The 20263-nt window shown below is 39.5% G+C and overlaps 1 protein-coding gene across 1 annotated transcript in view; it reads right to left on the bottom strand.

Moving 5' to 3' along the window:
- Nucleotides 1-486: 486 nt before the first annotated feature.
- The window catches only part of b4galnt1a (beta-1,4-N-acetyl-galactosaminyl transferase 1a), a 22390-nt gene continuing 2613 nt past the window's right edge, over nucleotides 487-20263 (bottom strand). The window contains exons 2-11 of the mRNA XM_024293864.2: nucleotides 14252-14466; nucleotides 13974-14156; nucleotides 13059-13165; nucleotides 12563-12600; nucleotides 12290-12470; nucleotides 10825-10917; nucleotides 10533-10720; nucleotides 10300-10440; nucleotides 1674-1911; nucleotides 487-1495 (exon numbers count right to left, since the gene is read on the bottom strand). Of these exons, the coding sequence (XP_024149632.1) occupies nucleotides 1293-1495; nucleotides 1674-1911; nucleotides 10300-10440; nucleotides 10533-10720; nucleotides 10825-10917; nucleotides 12290-12470; nucleotides 12563-12600; nucleotides 13059-13165; nucleotides 13974-14156; nucleotides 14252-14466 (1587 nt within the window). The 3' untranslated portion in view covers nucleotides 487-1292. The remainder of the gene's footprint in view (nucleotides 1496-1673; nucleotides 1912-10299; nucleotides 10441-10532; nucleotides 10721-10824; nucleotides 10918-12289; nucleotides 12471-12562; nucleotides 12601-13058; nucleotides 13166-13973; nucleotides 14157-14251; nucleotides 14467-20263) is intronic.

Here is a 20263-nt window from a genome sequence, read left to right as displayed (position 1 = left end):
ATAGGGAAGCAAATCACATTAGTTTGAGGTAATAAATAGTTAAAAAAAAGAAAAACAATTGGCCTGATCAAACCTGATCCCATGCTGCCCCCTGCAGTCCAGCAGCTGAAACTCCTCATATTCTTTTTTAAAGCTGTAAACCTTGACCTGATAAAAACTACAAGAGTTCAAAACCAAGGAAAATATAATAAATATAAACCTCCTCTAATTATTTCCTTGCTTGATGTTATGAAGGTAGCCAAATTAATCTTTTTTTTTTCCTGCGCATATTTCAGAGGCCTCCAGACACCAAACCCTTTGGGTTTTCCCTTTAAAGCTCAAGGAGTGTTTCACTAATTGGCAGGAAATAGTCCACTTCAATTAGAACACGGTGAGCGTGGATCTGGCCAAATATTTACAAAGCCAGATGCTGCAGCCAGGCCTGCAAACACAAACACACATAGAGGCACAGGTTCAAGAAAAAAAAAAAAACAGTAAACTTCTTAATCAGGGCCAGCCAGTAAAACACTTTTATTTAACCACAAATGTTTCATTACAATTATAACTTGAACAAAATGCACAAATTAGGCTTCCCAACCTAACACGCTTACACAACGAAAGCAAAGTGTTTCTGTACACAAATGAACACATAAGTACATTTATTTTATAGCAGCACTGTTCAACAAAACAATGGAATGGTACAAAAACATGCAATCAATGTTTTTTTTCCTATACTCTGCAACATATGTAAACAGTTCCAATAAATCCAGAACAAACTCAAGGTTTCCGTATCCTTTTTACATTTTTGCTTTGTTATGTTTCCATCTTGTGGAGAAGTTCTGCAATGACAGCCCAACTTAATGAACTTTTCACTAAAGATATTTATTTATTCCAGAAAAATGCTACTTTAATTAAAGACTGTAAGTATAAAACAATGTTTTGAAAAGTTAATGGACCTTGAATGAATGTGTATATGAATATATGAGCTTTTTTTTTCTTTCAAACATGTCAAATGGTCTTTTAGCTGTCGAGCTTTGGGGATTTATTTGACTAAATGCATCATCTGACTGAGAAAATCCTCAAACAAAGACAAGACATTGTGTGTCACTGTTTTGCTTCCCTTTGTTTATACATTAACCTCGTATGAGTTTACTGTTCATCATCTTCACCTGCAGTTAAAAATGTGTAAGCAAAATGAGTAATTCCAAAAGTACAGACACATGCAAGATCCTGAGAGGGTAGTTCTTTGTGTTTACACAGTAAACACTACAATTCTGTCTGTCAAACAAAAAATAACCACACCAGGTTTGCCCTCATTGACTCGTCGAGCACTTCATTCTGTACTTAAAGTAGAAGATTTCATCAGAAAGATTACTTTGGACACTGTAACGAAATTTTTCATAAGCTTTTTGTTCGTCCGTTTTCCTCCAGGGCAGGACAATCTTAGATGCGTGGTTTATTATGACATCACTACAGGAGCCAATATGGAGGAGACCCAAGCCATCAATGAAGAACTCTGAAACAACAAGAACATTCATTATTTTTTCTTTTAGAATTTTGTTTTTTAATAATTAAAGTCACCAAAAAGTTTCAAAAGACAAATGCCACACATACATGTTCATTCATTCATTTATTTATTTTTTTTGCATTCTGAAATAAGGGCAGCGCAGTTCCTCTGAAAGGAGAATACTAACCTAAATGGCCCCTTCGTGACAGCCGGGGGTCAAAGCCAACCTGCCGCATTTTGTCGGTCCGACCCATGAAGAAGTTGATGACGGCATCTGCGACTACACAGTTTGGAAATCCCTCAATAACATGATGGTATCCCAGACGTATGTGTAAACAGTCGCCCTCTGTTCCTCCTTTTTCAACTGAAATGGTGTGTCGAAATGTGGCAGCATATCCAGTCACCTCCCTCACTGCGCCCCCAACCTACAACAAAATGAATGGAAAACAAGTTTTTCACAAGACTGAGCAGATTCACAGATTTTTCCCAACTGGACTATGTTGAGTTCTAACACTAGATCCTCTAGCCAATATTTTCCACTGGTAGCTTAAGGTCCCACTCCAATCATGTTTTGATCCTTGGTAAACACATTCCTATTGGTGTTTTATTTATGACTATGATGTTTTTAGACCCCCCCCCCAAAAAAAACAAAAAAACTGTCGTTTTCAAGGATAAAGCTTATGCTTCATCCTTGAGATTTCATCAGAAAGTTGTGGGTGAGACTGTTGGTGTTGAAGTAAGCCTCTGCTGATCTCCCATCATGCCTTTATTTGCATCTCTGCGACTAATTTATATCCCCTCGCAACCACAAGCTAACATTAATAGATCAACAAAATAAAAAGGGGGTTGTATCAACTATCCAGCAATACAGTTTTGAGTGAGATGCCAACTCAGATAAGGAAAACAAAGATGTTATTGGATCTACGTGTCTGCAAGTGGATGCATCCAAAAAAGCGAGGTGTGGAGAGACTGGCCATTTCAGTTGCTGCTAAGGATGTAATGATTCTTTGTGAATCAGTAAAAAAAAACGATTCAAACTCGTCAACATATTCATTGCTGCAGAAAATTAAAAAAAAACATTTGTCTGGGCCCCCACCTTGAACTATCACCTTAACGTGGTGGAGGAGTCAGAGTGCTCGAGTGATCTCAGGAGCTATGCTGTCTGGGGCTTTTGTCCCTGGTAGGGTCACCCATGGCAGGGGTCACCCATGGCAGGGGTCACCCATGGCAGACAGGTCCTGGGTGACGAGCCAGACAAAGAGCGGTTCAGAACCACTTCATGAGTAACACCATCAGGAATCCAGTCACGTTGCCTGGATTGGCGTTACCCGGACCTCGCCCTGGAGCCAGGACTGGGGTTGGGGCTTGTAGGCAAGTGCCTGGTAGCCGGGGCTCCTCCAATGGGTACCAGTCAAGTCCAGCCCGAAGGAGCAATGTGGGATCACTCTCCAATTGGCCGACCACCTGCAGGGGGTGCTGGTGCAATGTGGTTTGAGTGGCAGTCGAAGGCGAGTGCCTCGGCGGCAAAAAACCCCGGTCATGGAATTTGTCTATTGGAACATGGAACGTATAATCTCTGAGAGGGAAGGAGCCTGAACTTGTGTGAGAGGTTGAGATACCAACTAGATATAGTTGGACTCACCTCTAGATACCGCACAGCCTGGGCTCTGAAACTCCATCCTTCAAGAGAGGTTGGACTCTTTACCATTCTGGAGTTGCCCATGGTGAGAGGCGACAGGTCGGGGTGGGTTTACTCGTGAGCCCCAAGCTCAGCTGCTCAGTGTTGGAGTTACACTGGTGGACGAGAGGGTCGTGTCACCTCGCTTTCAGGTGGGGGACAGGTCTCTGACTGTGGTTTCAGCTTACGTGCCAAACAGCAGTTCGGAGTACCTGGCCTTCTGGGTGTCTTTTGGAGGTGTACTGGAAAGTGCCCTAACGGGAGACTCGGTTGTCCTTCTGGGGAACTTCAACGCCCACATGGGCAATGACAGTAGCACCTGGAGGGGCATGATTGGTAGGAATGGCCTCCCTGGCCTGAACCCAAGAGGTGTTTTGTCGTTGGTAATTGCCTTTTTACTTGCTGCCATCAGGATGCGTAATCATTTTTTGTCCATTGCATTAAGTCCGTCATGAATTAAGTTGCAAAAATACATAGTCTCAAATGAACATGGAAAGTCAATCATAAAAATATTCTTAACATGATTGTGAATTTCTGACCAGTAACGTTGGATGACTGGACAGCTCCAAAATATATGAAAGTGGTAGGCCCTTTTACTTCCACATCTCCAACATTCCTTATTCTTACAGTATTTTTGTTGAACAGGTGTGATGAAAAACCTCATGTTTTTCCAACAAAATTCACGCCAGGAGTTTGACACGGTTGAAGTGCATTGCACATGACAAATCCTTTCCCATTTTTATTCAGTAATTATTAAACTTGCTTCCTCTTCCAATTTTTTCTTTACATACCACGTGTTCTGTCCCCCACTGTCTATTATACTTTTATATAACTTAGAAATACTTTAATATGTGATTTTGATTGTATTAGTCATTAGTTTAATATCAGCTAGTACAGCTGGAAGTGGTACCTCTTTTATTGGGGTTCCTCCTGCTCTGTAAGTTGGAGAACACAGGTAGACTAGGGGTCTTAACTGGGCTGCAATGTAATATTTTTGAAAGCAAGGAAGACTCATTCCACCCTTCTCCTCTTTTAGTCGTAAGGTTTCATACCTAATCCTTGTTTTTTTACCCATCCATATATAGCTTGAAAGTATTCGATCTAACTCTACAAATTGTTTTTGAGGTATAGAAAATGGTATGGATTGGAATAAATACAGCAGTTTTGGATATTCATTTTGATTGACTCTATTCTCGAATACAGGTATAAGAAAGGTATAGATTTCCATCTCTGGATATCAGATTTTATTTTTGTAAAAATAGTCCATAGTTGGCTTCAAACATCTAATTAGCATCTCGATGTATGTTATCAGCTCCCTACTTCCATTCATATTGATCTCTTATTGCATACTGTCACTTACTTAATGTTATTTTATTTTTAATTCTTTTAACCTTTTACCTTTATTTTTTATATTTTGAGCTTTTAATGTACCTTGTTTGACTGCATTCATGTGAAGGTGTCATATTGAAAAGAGCAAATTACAGTCAGTGGCGTGAAATGAGAAATGAAACTGTTTGCTTAACCATATATGGGACAGCTTAACTTGAACAGGTCTGTCAACACCACCCACATCATTAAGAAAGTCAAGCAAGGTGTAATATCTCAAGAATGTGTGAAATGGAATAAACCTAATCCTCTGCTGGGAAAATTCCACCTCTCTGCTAAAGGTTTATTCCTTTTGTCTGGTGTTTACTTTACTACCTTCCTTGGAGGCCTATCAGTTACCCTCCCATTCAACCATACACATTCACAAACTGATGGTGGCTCCGCTTCCAAACACATGGGGGTGCTGGGTGGAAACCAGACCTTGATCTTCTGATTGGAGGTCAACCGCTCTACCACTGCTCTGCTCCACAGCCATCCCGTGGTACATCAGCAGCACTGCAGCAGAGAGGCTCATCAAAACCCTGCCTTGTGGATCATATGCTAGGCTCTCCCTCATGTAAGTGAGATCCACTTGAGGCGTGTTCTTCAGCAGGCCAGAAAGATTAGCAGTAACCCCACATACCCGGGACACCCACTATTTACTCGCCTCCTCCCTCCTCCGGGAGGCTGACTGCAGCCAGAGAACCGCCGCGCTGCGACAGAACAAAACACTCCTTTAAGATTAATACTCTACCCGCTGATCGGATCACTAAAAATGTCACGTGCCCAAAGCCGAGTTCCTGATTGGCTGATACGACACAGCAACCTGTCAAACTTCAGATATTTGAATTATGCCTTTTTTAATTGGATACCTCATAGGTATCAAATGTCTGCGGATTGGCATTTGATCAACTTGGACGTGATAACTGTTTTCCTCTGTGCAGGAATGGAATGATGTTCTTTTGGTTACTGGTAATCTACGGCAGGGTTTAAGATGTTTAGCTGTGGTTGCTCTTCTTCTTTAGGATATTTTTTTCAATTTACAATTAACAAAACATTTTCAGGATTTGAACATTTTTAACCTTAAAAGCCAGATCAGCATTGAACCCCTTTTATTAAAAATACAAGTATTTGCGATGACCTTAGCATTACACAAGTGTGTAAGTGAGTCAGTGCGTTTGTTGATTTAGCAACGGCACAACCACTTGATGTTTTAATAAAATATGGCTGGCAATAGCTTGTTGTGACATCTGACAACACTTTAAAAGCATCGTTTCATTTCCTTTCGCGGATGATAACTGCCAGATAATGTACAGATGCACGCACATGTCTTAGATCCCAGACAGTGACATAGTGACAGATATACCAGTTTGTGAGAATCAAACATCAAATAAGCTGGTGAAGACGCTGTGCGCTTGCACAGGAAGGACCCGGCTGGAATTTTTAAACTGTCTCAAGGGTGTGTCTAGCCCAAGGGCCTTATCTCCATTTCTGAGTATGAGGAAACATCTAAAAAAACACTGAAGGGAAAGTTACAGAAAGCAAATCACCCCTGCTTCTCATGACAAAAACTCTGCCTTCAATAAATTGAAATACATTGGGATTTCTAAGCCTTTTTAAATTGTTTTTCTTTTTAATTAATCACTCTAGGACTCTAGGAGTGTGGAAGATACTTTATAAATTTGCTGTTTTGGTTTTCCTAGGGCCTGATTGGTGACATGTCCAGGGTGTACCCTTCCCTCACCTAACAGTGGCTGGGACAGGCTCCAGCAGCCCTGTGACCCCAAAAAAGGTAACATGGGATAAGAAAATAGATGGATGGATGGATCCTTTAAAGAACAAATCATGCTTGATTAGGAGGTGTATTTTTAGGTAAATCCAGCAGAGCTTTAAACTTAATTGTGTCCCGCTCAATTGCCATTTTTATACTCTTGTTAATGCTGGCAAAGTGAACTTTGGTCATTGAACCCATTCGACTTCAGGCATTTTTGTTGTGCAGACTCCAGTGCGTAAAGCCCTGTTTCCACTGTCCGGTCCAGCATTTTGAGAATTTCGTGTAAAATGGACCCATTAAACAGTACCGATCAGTACCTCTTGGGGCCCCATCATTTGTAGATCCATTGAAAAGTGGAACTGAACTGTTGAGCGGCTGTAGCCACCCGTTGATTAGCAGAAATGACGAAATTAGAGAGCTCCAATATAGAAATGATTTAAGCGAAAGTTTCCAACATCTAAGCATTCAGGTTTTTGTGGTTTCCTATGTTCTCTTTTGGTCACACGTCTGTATTGAAACTACAAACAGCAGCAAGGCCGAGTCTGTCTGCGGTGGAGCTGCAAACGCTCTTTGCCATCCTTGGTAACGGTGCGATACAGGGAGAGCTTAAGGAAGTTTTTCTAATCGTTGCTCTACAATGATGCAATGACATGTTAGCGGTCTACACCACGAACACGCCGTGAAAACAAACTGCTTAGTGGAAGCGAGGCGTAACTGAGGGGGAACACTCACCAGAATTAACTGGACCGGACCTCTCAGTGGACAGGAGGCTTACGTGGATCTTTGTAGTCCAGTTTTGTGGTTTCCCTATAATCTTATTGACCTCTCACTGCAGCAATCTGTAGAGCTGCTCTGCTTTGTAGTTGGACAGGTTCATCAACACAAATTGCTATGCAGGTGAAATGCTGGGCCAGTAGTTCTGCTTTAGATTGGTATCTTCATGCTGATCTAAGAAAACTAGTCCTTAGGTTAGATGTGACCAACTGTTTACTGAAGCTTCAGATTAAGCCAGTATAGAAAAAAAAACATGTTCACTTTGATCATCTTTTAATAGCATTCTGTGTGGTCTTTTAATTAGTTTTGTCATGTGATTAATTTTTTTGATGCAATTAATTAACGTGATCTGTAATGAATTAATCTAATTCATTGATTTAATTGCAAATATTTTTCACCTGTGAAAAGCCTCATTTTAAATAAAAAAGTGGCTTTATTACGTTTTTATATAACAGATTTCCAACTTTTCTTTTACACTACAAAAGGGGGAATTTTTTTTCCAATCTCAAACAATGTAAAAAAAATACATCAAGTCCAGAGTGATCTAATTAAAAACAACAACAACAAAAAAAATAGTAATCCAAAAAATATTGACCAGAACTTTTTAGTAATATCATAATTCATATATTAAACTTGATTCTACTGTTTATCACAACTGCAAGACAGTGGAAAAGACACGAGGGACTTTATAGTTTTCTTTTACATGTCTGGCGAATTTGATCATTTTAAAGACTGAGATGCAGCAGAAAAGAAAGAGAGAAGGAAATCTAAGAAGGAGGAAATGAGACTCCCTAAAGCACAGGGATTGAGCTATTTAGATTTTATCACTTTAAAAAGAACTTTTGCTTCATCATCTGGAAAAAGACATCCAGGAAGAGGCGAACTTTCCCACTGAAATGATGCTCTGTTTGTTTTCTCTAGACGATCACTTCCCCTCAGAGGGGAAATAGACAACGCAATACGCTATGTTTTAAATAGTCCGCGTTTTGTGAAAACAATTCAAGCTCAAAAATATAACAGGACGTAAGTTCTAATAACTTATTTAATATTTATTTATGTAGTTTTGTAAATGACCGTGGTATGAGGGGATAATGCCCTTCCAGGTGTTCATTATCAGACATGAACAGACTTTATAGAAGCAACAAAAAAATCCTAATAACACACTGAAATAACTGTAATGAATGAATTGCGATTAAAGTGATCATTTTACAGCCCTACTTTTAATACTAATTATGCAGTTTTAGCCAGAAAAAACTTATGTTGTTTTCTGAGACACAGTTGTGGCAGAGAGCAGGAGTTTATGAGAAATTCCCCTCTGAGTTGTGGGTGGGACTGTTGGCGTGGAGTAAATCCGCCTCTACTTCCTGTCATCTATTCGTTTATACTCTTTCCCCCTAGTTTCCAGTGCCCCATACTTCAATCTAACATTATTAGTGCACCAAAAATGGCAGGGAACATTGAATTTATCCAGCCGTACAGTTTTGAGCCAGATACCAGCTCAGACAAGGAGGCACATGGATTTATTTGTCTACAAGTGGATGCATTGGAATGGAGTGGAGCAAAGAGTCACACCTACTAGATTTTTCCAATGGAATTTTGACTCACATCAATTTAAAGCATAAAAAAGCAATTTTAAGTGTATTTTTTTCTAAACATGTCCTCCAGCTTGATAAAAATACCACAAGAACATGCTGCAAACACTACTTTTAACAGCCTCAAAGATCTATATTATGGATATTTAATAGTCTAAGACCTGAATCTTTATGCCTAAATAGCAGAACACTTATTGAAAGCTTTTTGCATGTAAATATTGTTGTTGTTTTTTGCCTTTCAGCATTTCCCTTCAGGGGTCGCCACAGCGAATCAGCCTTCACTGATCCGGACATTTGGTTTGGTTAGAGTTTTACGTCAGATGCCCTTCTTGACACACCATGTATTTTATCCGGGCTGGGGACCGGCACAGGGAGACATAAGTGTAGGTACTGTACAGCTACTTAATCTAACCATGATGTAAAGTCCCACAAGTTGACCTGTGATAAATCAGTGAACTTTTAAAGGCTCCTTTCTTCTGTAGCGAATTAAGGAGCCTTTTTTTATGTTATTTAATTTTTTTTTTATCACCTAGTAATGTGGCAAGTGTTTCAGTGTGCCTTTTTATGCTTAACTGTGACTTGTCTGTGTTGACCTGACAGCAGCTAATAAGATTGTTGCTGGACCAAGCAGATTTACTGCATGACCAACCCTGGGATAAAAGAAATGATTCACTAGATAAGAAGAGCTTTTTGCTCTAGCAGGAGAGTGAGGGTAGCATGTGACCTTTACTTCTGTCTACAGTATGTACTATTGCACGTGCTACATTTAGTAGACTAAATAATCAGCATGATTAATTGATACTCCTAGCAAGCTTGAGAGGAAAAACTTTTTGAGAAATACAGGTACTGTCTGTCGTGTTTCATGTAAGAAAATATTTGCAAGAATGCAAATGTATGTGGGTGTGGTTTTAAAAAGTGAATATTAGGAGGGTGGTCATGTGACCGAAACTGTGGTTTAATGGCTAAACCTTTTTGCAGTCTGGAGTGCCTCTCTGGAACATATTTGATGATATTGCTTAGACAGGAGCTGCGTTTACATGTGCAAAATGTCCTTGATCAGATCAAAGATCAGATTAGAATAGAACTGTGCACATGGACCGTGAAAAACTTCATCCGATTGTAACAAACGTTTCCATGTGCCACAAGGTTGATCAAAATAAATAATTTTGACATGAGCAGAACTGTCTAAAATACCGGAAATAGTCGTAGAAGAAGAAATAATGAGTTTTGTTGTAAACAAACAAAGATCATGTATAGAGCGAGATGATACTCTGAAGCCGCTCTGAGAAACAGTTCTCCGGGGAGACACGGTTCTCCTGAATCCTCTGGTGCAGATCAGCTGGACAGACTAGGGTCCGAAGCTCACACCGTAAAAAAGCACCCCCGTGCTCCAAAGACTGCCATACCCTCTATGCATGACGGAAAATCCAGCGCAGTAATGACACGATCAGACTGTGTGTTTACAAGCCCCTCAATTGGATCAACAATCGGTATAACCCACCTGTCTTGATCGGAAAGAAATATGGATCCGAAAGAGTCTGATCAGGCCAGAGTATTCCAAACGGCGTGTTTACATGACGCATTTCTGTTCTGATTCCGATTACTTGGTAAATGTAGCTAGTGATCTCACCAGATCCAGAGTGGTCCTCTCTAGGATGTCAACCATCTTTTCCAACTTAGTGTTGGCAGTGAAGATGAAATCGTCATCCACCCATAGCACATACTTGGTAGTCACTTGAGACACGGCCAGATTTCTCCCTGCAAACCAGCCCTGTGCAGTGAAACAAAAGGGCAACACGTTCTGAATGCACTGCATGAGAATCAGAACGCAAGACACAAATACAATAAATGCAACCTCTTTACCTTTCCAAAGGGCATAATATAGTGCTCAATGTGAGGACCAGTGACTGGCTGAGGGTGTTCATTGTCATCTGCGATCACTATGGTGATGGAGGGGTAATACTCCCGGATGCTGTCTATGAGATCTTTGAGTTTGTCGTAGCGCAGAAAGGTCTTGGTGGCGATGGTAACCAGAGCGGTAATGTTGTAGTCTAAGGAAAAAACAATTTAAAAAAATCATAAAAAAATGATAATAATGATGTCAGGGAAGGTAATATCATAACATGCAACTGGGTTACAAAAAGGGCTCACAAACCTCTGCTGTGTCCAGAGTTGTAAAGATTTGGGATGGTCCTATGTCCTATTTTGATGGTAAAGAATGCCTGATGACCTTCAGTTGCAAATTGAACTGTGGGACAAAAAGAAACCAAAATAAATTTCAGTTCCAGAGTTTAAAATATGATGCTTAGAAGATCTCTAGTTTAAAAATGTACATTAGGGACAGTCTAAGAAACTGGGGTACACCGCTGAAAAAAATGAAGAAATAACATCATTTCATTTGTGAAATCCTACTATGATTCATCCACTTTTTAATCAAATGTGTGATAAAGTATAAACCAACAAACATCATGATACAAAATACGTATTACATATTTCTAAAGATGGACACCTCTAGAGTTGAGCCCATTTTAAGATTAGCTGTAAAAGTTGTAGAAATAAACTAGCTTGGCAAGTATCTCTCAATTAAACAGCATAAATCCTAATATAATTTCCCTAGTTGAAATTCTGATATATATTTCAGTCTAATCTAGGGACAAATACTTTTTATTTTAATCGTCCGCCTTTCAATTATACAATATTAAGGTCTACTCCAATGAAAATTGTGTTTTTCCCATAGTCTTGTGGTATTTTTCTTTTGATGTTCTTATAATAAAGAACATTAAGATCAAAATTGCATTTTTGAGTATTTCTTGATTCAAGTTGTTGTGAATCAGGAGCAGACAAAAATACAGTTTGAAAAAGCCACATTTTGGCCAAAAGCTCCCTGCTCCTCTCCATTCTGATGCATCCAGAAACGTCTTTATTTTCCTCGTCTGAGCTGGAATCTGGCTCAAAACTCTACAGCTGGATAGCTTCAATATTGCTCGCCATTTTTGTTAGCTAGCGTGACTTTTTGAGGATCACTGCGTTAAACTATTTAATCTGGCCCTACAAACTGGAATAAGTTATATTAATAATCCCTAATAATGTCTTGTTTTCCCTGTAATTCTGGTGTCTCCACATAGATGGTGCACTATAAATATATTGTCCTTTTTTGGGTGCAGAAAGTTATTCTGCATTCATGTGCTGTTGGAAGATTTGTTGTTTTTCCGACATTCATGTGCGTTTTTTGAGTCGGACAGTAATTTTTCCGATCATTCCAACACCACACAAACGCAGCATTTCTATAATTCTACGTATATCCCTGAAGCACATCAACCAATTGGTATAATTAGCACTAAAATGAGAACAAAAAATATAGTTTTTTTTTAATTAAAACTCCTAAATGTTCTGCTTTAAAATGAACATTAGTTTTCACTCGAAATGAAAGCATATATTTTTCCATATTTAACGTTATTTCTTGTTTTATGAGGTGGAATATCATATCATATTATATACCCTGTCCTACATCCTTCTTATTTCAAGTCCTTTAGTGTATTTTTTAATAAAACAAAAGATAGTCATCATTTTTAAGCTCAGCTATAAACACCCAACAGCAAAAAAGAGATCTGTGCAGGTACCTGAGTCTGCTGTCTTGGGATGAAACACAATACTTGTATAGGTGACAAACTGCAACTGTTGGTTGAGAGCAGACAAGCGAGAGCCTGAAAGTGTGATGTGCTTCTCGCCTCCTCCCTTTATGAACACTCCTTCTACTGTGGCAGCCACGTCGAAAGTCCCTAATTCTGCTGTCAAATTGACCTATTTGATAAAAACAACAAAACACAGATATTTAATTAATTGTGGGACAAGCATATTATAAAATCCAAAGTTATAAATAAGTAAATAACTACCAAATAGTTTGATCTTTTATTCTGCTTGAGAGCCAAACCTACAAAAAGAGAACAGTTAGAAGTAGAAAATATTAGATAGATAACAGATAATATTATATTTGTTTTTAGCTAAAGTTTAAATTATTTCCTGTAGTGTTAATAAACTGTTTGCTGCCTTTGTCACCATTAACAGTTTTTTTGTCACTTTTGCCACTTCAAAAGGAACAAAGAGAAAAATGCATGATGTCAAACTTATTTAGAGTAAGGTGAGTAAAACATCATTCTGACCTATAATATCACAACACCATGCACATCTGAAGTGCTAAGTAAAAACCACTTTGCAGAACCCACATAAAGGGGAAGGACTTTATTTTGCTGGTGTTTTATAAGTGATAGGGCTTTTGAATGCTGAAGTATTTTCATCGAAAAAAAAACAAAAAAAACATGTCCCTTTAAATTGATAAAACAGTAAAAACATTTTAATATTTTGGCAGTTTTATGCAAAAGGTGTCATTACCAGGAATGATGATGGTTTTGAGGGGCTGAACCTCCACTCCTTGTGAAGGGTACTGAAGCGGGTTGTTAGCCTCAGCCACGATCAACACATCTGCTGGGCTGGAAGACCTTCAATACGTGTGCAAATGAGCACAAATATGAGTTTAAACGGAAATGGATTCTCCTCTGTGCTTTCAAAAGTGAGAAAACTTGTTAAAAAATAATGCTTCTTGGACAAACATTGTCTAAAAAAACAAAAAACTAAAAATTGAGTCATACTTACGAGAAACATTCATTTGTGTGGGCATAATGATACCTGGGTATGTGGGCTCCAGCTACTTCCGGAAAGTCTTTTTTTCCTCTTTGTTTATAATACTTTCTTTTGACTCATGTAGCCAACAACCCTCACTGCTCACTTTACTACTCTATCTAATCACATAGCAGCAGCTCAATGCATTTAGCCATGTAGAGATTGTCAAGAGATTGAGATTGTCTGAGAATCAGAATGGGGAAGAAAGGCGATTGAAGTGACTTTGATTATTGGTGCCAGACAGGCTGCTCTGAGTATTTCAAAAACAACCTACAACCATCTCTAGATGGTTTATGGAGAATGATCCAAAAGAGAAAATATTCAGTTCTGTGGGCGGAAATGCCTCGTTGATCCAAGAGGTCAGAGGAGAATGGCCAGACTATCTATAGAAGCTTTTACTCCTATGATGCAGTGTTTAGTTGTGATGGTAAAAGGTTTAATGTACAGTCAGAGTGGTTTCTAATCAGAGGGACATTATCTTATTGCATTTGCATGTATTGATTTTACACAAAAACACTTTGCAGCTCTCGCCGAGTTCCTTTCAGCGTTAAAGGTTGAATACCCCTGGTTTAGTTGAAAAAAGAAATGCTTTACGTTATTTTAACTGAGTTGTAACTAGAAGTTTACCTGATCTTGAACTTATCGTACTCCTGAGTCCTATGGCGCTTTACACCCTCAGGATCAGGGTGGTTTCCCAAAAAGGCCTTTTGGAGATTCTGGGCCCAAACAGGCGGGAAGAACTGATTCAACAACGGAACTTTAAAGGTTTTCTCATCTGCTTTGCAAACACATGTGTTTTGTGCCAAACGGCTGCAGAGGGAAAAAAAAGGTCAAATTTCTTAGAAGCGGCAATAAAATCAATTTTGAACAAAGGTAAAACATGCTTTAAAAAACAGATAACTCACTGTGCTACAGCCTCTTTGATGTGGAAGGGGACATCGGGATAAAGGCCGATGAGGTTTGCAGTTTTTGCAAAAATTTGCTCTTGTATCGGACCCCCTTCTCTTGGTCGTACATCGACCCTTAAACTGGTCCATGGGTTCCAGAAATGAAACAGGGCCCCAAGGAGTAGTACACAAAACACTATGGTCTTGATGGCATTCTTATGTATGACTTTCATCTAAAACAGAAGATGAAAAAATGTTAAAGGGATACAAGCAAGGAAGAGGAGTGTTTGGTTTCACAAGCAAGTGGCCAAGTAGTCCCACTCCGGTCATTTTTTTATTTATTGTAATTGTAATCCCAGTTGTCTTTTAGTTATGATTTTATCATTTTTAGCCAAAATGTTACAAAACATTCTTTTCTAGGACAGTTTCTGCAAAGCGGCAGTAGTTTATTAGAAATTTTTGTCAGAACTTCAAACAAGCATTACTGGTCCAAAAAAATGGTGAGCAATATTGGAATATTTTGATTGCTGGCGTTTTGGGGCATTTTTGTCCATTTCCTTGTTATTATGCTACTTCTACTACAGGATTTCCTTGTAGAAATAATTAAAGCTGATCTTGAATCTTGAAACTATCCAACAACGGAGTATTAGAGCCACCACTTAAATAAAAAATATAAAAATTTATGAGAATAAAGATGTAAAATTAAGAAAAAAAGTGGTATTCTACTAGAAAAAACTCATATTTATGAGAATGAATGTTGTAATTTTATGTGAATAAACCCGTACATTTATGGAAAAAAAATGTAATTTTACAAGACTAAACCTGTAAAATTATGAGAAAAAAATTGTAATTTAACGAGGGTAAAGCCCAGCTTTTTTGAAAACATAGATGATTGTGTCAGCCTCCGTCCACATTTCATACTGACTGTAACCATCAATGCAGCCATTTGTGCTTTTTTTGTCAAAGGAATCTTTGTGCCAATTTGCATTTCGACCTTTGCAACTATACTGCTGATGGCGTAAACGGCATGCCTTCATGTAAATCAAGAATTTTCTTCCTAAGGGGCCCAGTTTCTAGCAAATTCTTTTCAATGTCCAAAGACTTCTAATAAAACAGTGTTGACTCTTTCACTGAAAGACTTGGTATTTCTTTATTTACATTCTGAACCAATACTGAATGAAAGGGAATGCATCTATCTCTATACTGAAACATAGTATTGGTTCTTTTTTGTTGTTGTTTATATTTTCTTAGTAAACAGACCTTTACTTCCTGAATGTAGGACGTAAATAAATTCTCAACTTAAGAAATCACAACTTTATTGTAAAATATTGACTTTTTTACTTATAACTGAGTTTATTCTCATAAAATTATTGCTTTTTTTCCTCATAATTTTAAGACTTTATTCTTGAAAAGTTTTTACTTTTTTTCTCATAATTGCACTACTGTTTATTCTTAAACTTACAACTTTTTTCTTATAATTTTATGACTATTCTTGTACATGTATTCATTTATTTCATGGTGGGCCTAATACTCCGTTGTATTATCCAGTCATACAGTTTTGAGCTAGATGCCAGGAAAACAAAGACAAACGTGAATCTAGTTAGTCATCTTCAAGTGGATGCATCAATGGAGCGGAGTAATGTTGTGATTTGCTGTAGTAAATTGTACGCCAAACTAACCAACAAGCTTTTTCCAAAGAATTTTTTTGAATAGATAAATACTCAGAAATGTAATTTTAAGACTAGTTGTCTTCATATACTGTATGTCCTTATAAGCAAAATGCCACAAGAATATTCTAAAACACCAAAAACACTATTTTAGGAGACTTTAAGGTCTTTGGGGAGCTGTCGGAATGTTGAAACAGTTCTGAGAAGAGGTTACGTTTTTAAACATGAAAAGAAAGGTAAAAGAGGGGAGTTTAAAGAAAAGAGAAGATGGTAACAGAGGTGACATCATAAAACAACCAGATATAAATAGCAATCTGGAATGGAATGGAACCCCCCCAAGCACCCAGACCAAGGCACGCGGGACCGCCGCAGAGGCCCCCATGCCAGAGGCCCAGAAAGGAGCGAGGCATCCAGGAGAGGGACACCCAAGAGAAGCGGGGGTCCAAGAGGAGTGTTGTTAACAAGGCCCGACCAGGCTCACCCATTGACTGATTTTTCTTTGGAGAGGTGCAGTTCTCGAGGGCAAGGACCAGGACCCGCACCACCGAGACATGGACACCCCCAGGATCCGATGTAATTTGATCCCCTGCTCTAGGTAAATCTCAGAGATCCCTCTTCCCACACAGAGAGGAGGCCGCCGGGCCCAGGAGACCAGCACCCAAGAGACAAGGCCACCAGGCTGAGGGCCCCCACAAGGGACGGGGTAGGGGACAGAAGGTTGAAGGTCTCACCTTCCTTGTGTGATTATGTTTGTGTGTTAGAGTGTATATTTTGAGGTGTTAGGGGTGTGTGTACTAAAGGGTGCAGTTAAAATTGGCGAGAAGGGCATTGACAGGACATCTCCTGATTGCTCACAGCGATGTCCAGTCACCCTCCCACCAACGGCCCTACATGTCTATGGTGGGGTTAAAATTGGTGGGTAGCGGTGGTAGAGGACATCAACTGTTTTACTGGTAGGGATGTCCAAGCACCCTCCCACCAAGGGTCCTACTTGTCTTAGGTGCAATTAAAACCGAGGGGCAGTTTCTAATCCATGCAGCAGCCACAGTAAGGGCGTCCACTGGTAGGTAGTCCACCCCCCGCAGTGCAAGGCAAATCAACCCCCCCTTACCCTAATGCGTGTTCATATGGGGAACGGGGATAGGTTGGGGGCAGCTGGCCGACTGACTCCCGATGGTGGATCGGCCCCCCCCAGCGTTGGGTCCAAGTACCCAGGCCAGTCCATGGGGTAAGTCGAAGCGGCAAATCCAAGCCCATGCCCCAAAGCATCTCCCCTGTGGTAGCACTGGTCAGGCAACAACGGGACCAAGGCAGCTTGACCAGCGGCGGTCCTCACCGACTACCTCAGAAGAGCTCACAATCCGAAAGACTCTCAAGACCTCGTATCAATTGGGGGGGCCCAGTTGATACGGGGGTGACTGTTTTGTTTCACTTTCTCTTCATCCGATGCACATTTAAGTTTTTTCTCAATCGATTTAGTGCATTTCTCACAACAGTATTAAAGTTTGCACCACTGCTAAGGCATTTCTAAAAACAATTGGTGCAAACTGCAAAACATTGTAGATAACCTGCAAAAGCAAATCAGTTTCTCAAAATGCAGGTCAGTGGCTTAAAATGGTTAGTTCATGCTTCAAAGACATGTTTTTATGTCAGTGAAAGTGTCAGAGTTGTCAAAATGATATGTTATGAGTGACTTCTGCCTCTTTGAACAATCAAGTCAAAAGATTTCAGCATGTTTTCATTGAGACTGATTACTCTGGAAGTGCTTCCCAATGTCATATAATGTGAAGATATTATTGTGTACCATGCATGATATTTTGAAAAGTAGAATTTAAAAAAAAAAGACACTGAATATGCACTTTGAACCATTTACTTTCAACTATGCACGGCATTGTGCGAATGGAAAGAAAAGAAATGACAAACTTCAACTTCCTTTTGCTCAGTAAACCTTTGAAACTGAAAATACTGTATAACAGACAGTACTGCAAATCAACCATAGACAACTAGACATTTCTGTATGTCACATATGGCCACATATTTTCATCCAAATCACAGCAAATATCAGCTCTATCAATGCACAGAGGAAAGTATCTTTTTGAGAACTGAATCCACCCTCTGTAGGACTCTGCTCTAATATCATCACCAGCTGCATTCATGATCTCTAGCAGGTCATTTGGGTATGTGGACACTGGTCATAAACCTTCCACCTCCAGGAAGAGAAAAAACCCTCATTTGGATTTAGAAATTGAGAGATACTCCACAAGTATCGTTCATGTTCTACAAACCACAGCCAGTATACAGCAGAGTGATGGACGCTTACATCATCATCATTGGTTCCAACCAATAGTTTAAACACTTATTTTCATCAGTGTATTATGAGGTTCTCCTTAAAAAAGTTCATGGACACTTTTATGAAATCACAATAACAACTATATGTAAAATGGACATACGAAATGTTTAAGAACAGGCTCAACAAGTTTATGTGCAAAGGAACAATGAAGTGAAGAAGATTAGTAGTTGCTTAAACAATGACTAATCCGCCTGGAGAAGTTTAGATCCTTTTGAAAGATATGACAAAAACAATGAATAATGATCAAAAGCAAGTCAAAAGTGACCATTTTGTAGAGATTTGTACTTAGTCAATTGCTTTGTGTCCAAAAGGATATACTATTGGATTAAATGAACATGAAACTGCCACTAGGTTGTGCACAAATGACTAAATGTTCTGGAGGTTGTTGTGAGAAGTTTCATTCTGAAATGTACCAAAACGATTGAGAAAACTGTAAAGACCAAAGAATCCATCCATCTTCTTCCACTCATCCGAGACTGGGTCGCGGGCGCACCAGTATAAGCAAAACTTCCCTCTCCCCAGCCACTCTCCAGCTCCTCTGGGGGAACCCCGAGGCGTTCCCAAGCCAGCCGAGAGATGTATTCTCTCCAGCGTATCCTTGTTGCTTTAAATCCTGGGGCCTCGCCCAGTGGGACATGCCTGGAACACCTCATCAAGGAGGCGTCCAAGAGGAATTTGGATCAGATGTCCAAGCCACCTCAACAGACTATATGCACGGAGCTGTGTGACGTATTTCCGGTTTCGAATAAGACCACTTCTGGTTGTGACTATCTATTTGCATGGACCTAGCAAATAGTTTCCCTGGTATTGGTTTATTTTCATTATTTCTTACATTATATGTTAGTTTGTAATTATGTGTATACACAATGACATCCAAAAGGCAAAGTTTGCCTTCCTGAAACACCAAACACCCACAATACGCTATCATGTGCTGTATGATCATCGGACTTCTTGGGATGAAACTACCTATGTTGGTACATTTAAAACCTGTTCAACAGAACCTTTTATGCGTAAACGAACTTGGAGCGGTAGCAATGTGTGCTAACGGTTTCCTTGCCTGTGTTGAGACGTTTTAGGAAAGGGAATCACGTGCTTCTACCGGACACTGAACATTACATTTACACAAATTTAGAAACACTCGGCTGTGGAGTAATTGAAAGACAACTAACAGATCATAATGATAAAGACAGTGATAATTGGATGTGTCTTTCATGCTAGTTAGCATTAATCCAAATAAAAATGACAAGGGTATTCGGACAAAATTTTCTAAATACTGCAGTCAGGTCTTAACTTTTTTTCTAAATACTGCACGGACGCGGAGGAAAGGTTAAGGTTAGGATTCCGGTTCCGGTTTCAGGTTAATACACCAAATGGTTCCCGGTTGCAGCTACGCTCCTCGTTCTAGCTGAGTGACAGCTAACGAGACTTCATTAGATACTGTGACCAGTAGCATTTAGCTATGGAGGCACATAAAATATGTGAAACAATACAGGAATCTGCATCTTGCCTGCACCTATCACGTGTTGCCAACATGAATTTCCATCAGCTTTTCAGCTGGTCGTGCATAAATATATGTGAAGAACATCAGCCTCAGCAAGTTACCTTCAAAGTTTGCTATGTAGGACGACTATTACAATTTTTGCATTTTTATTTTAGAGTATTTTGCTAGAAAAACGAACAATCCGCCTAAAATCGTTTATAGTGACTCTTGGCATCTCCAAAAATCCTCTTTTAAAGTGCAAATACTCCATTATTTCCACATAAACAATAGCCCACTGCTCCAACCAGAAAGCGGTCAAATAGAGAATGCAGAAGTAGGTCGTGCACATAGTCCACTGGCTCCTCTCAATGCGTAGGAGAAGCGGCTCTACTCGAGCTCTCTCCGGGTGACCGAGCTTCTCTCTAAGGGAGCGCCCAGCCACCCTTCCGGAGGAAGCTCATGGTTGTTACCTTTTTTTGTCATACTACAGTTTTTATGAATAAATTGTTTATAATTGGAAGGGCTGTATTTTT

Source organism: Oryzias melastigma, linkage group LG7 (assembly GCF_002922805.2).
Source record: "Oryzias melastigma strain HK-1 linkage group LG7, ASM292280v2, whole genome shotgun sequence".
Lineage (NCBI taxonomy): Eukaryota > Metazoa > Chordata > Actinopteri > Beloniformes > Adrianichthyidae > Oryzias > Oryzias melastigma.
This window is presented reverse-complemented; position numbering and strand designations above follow the sequence as displayed.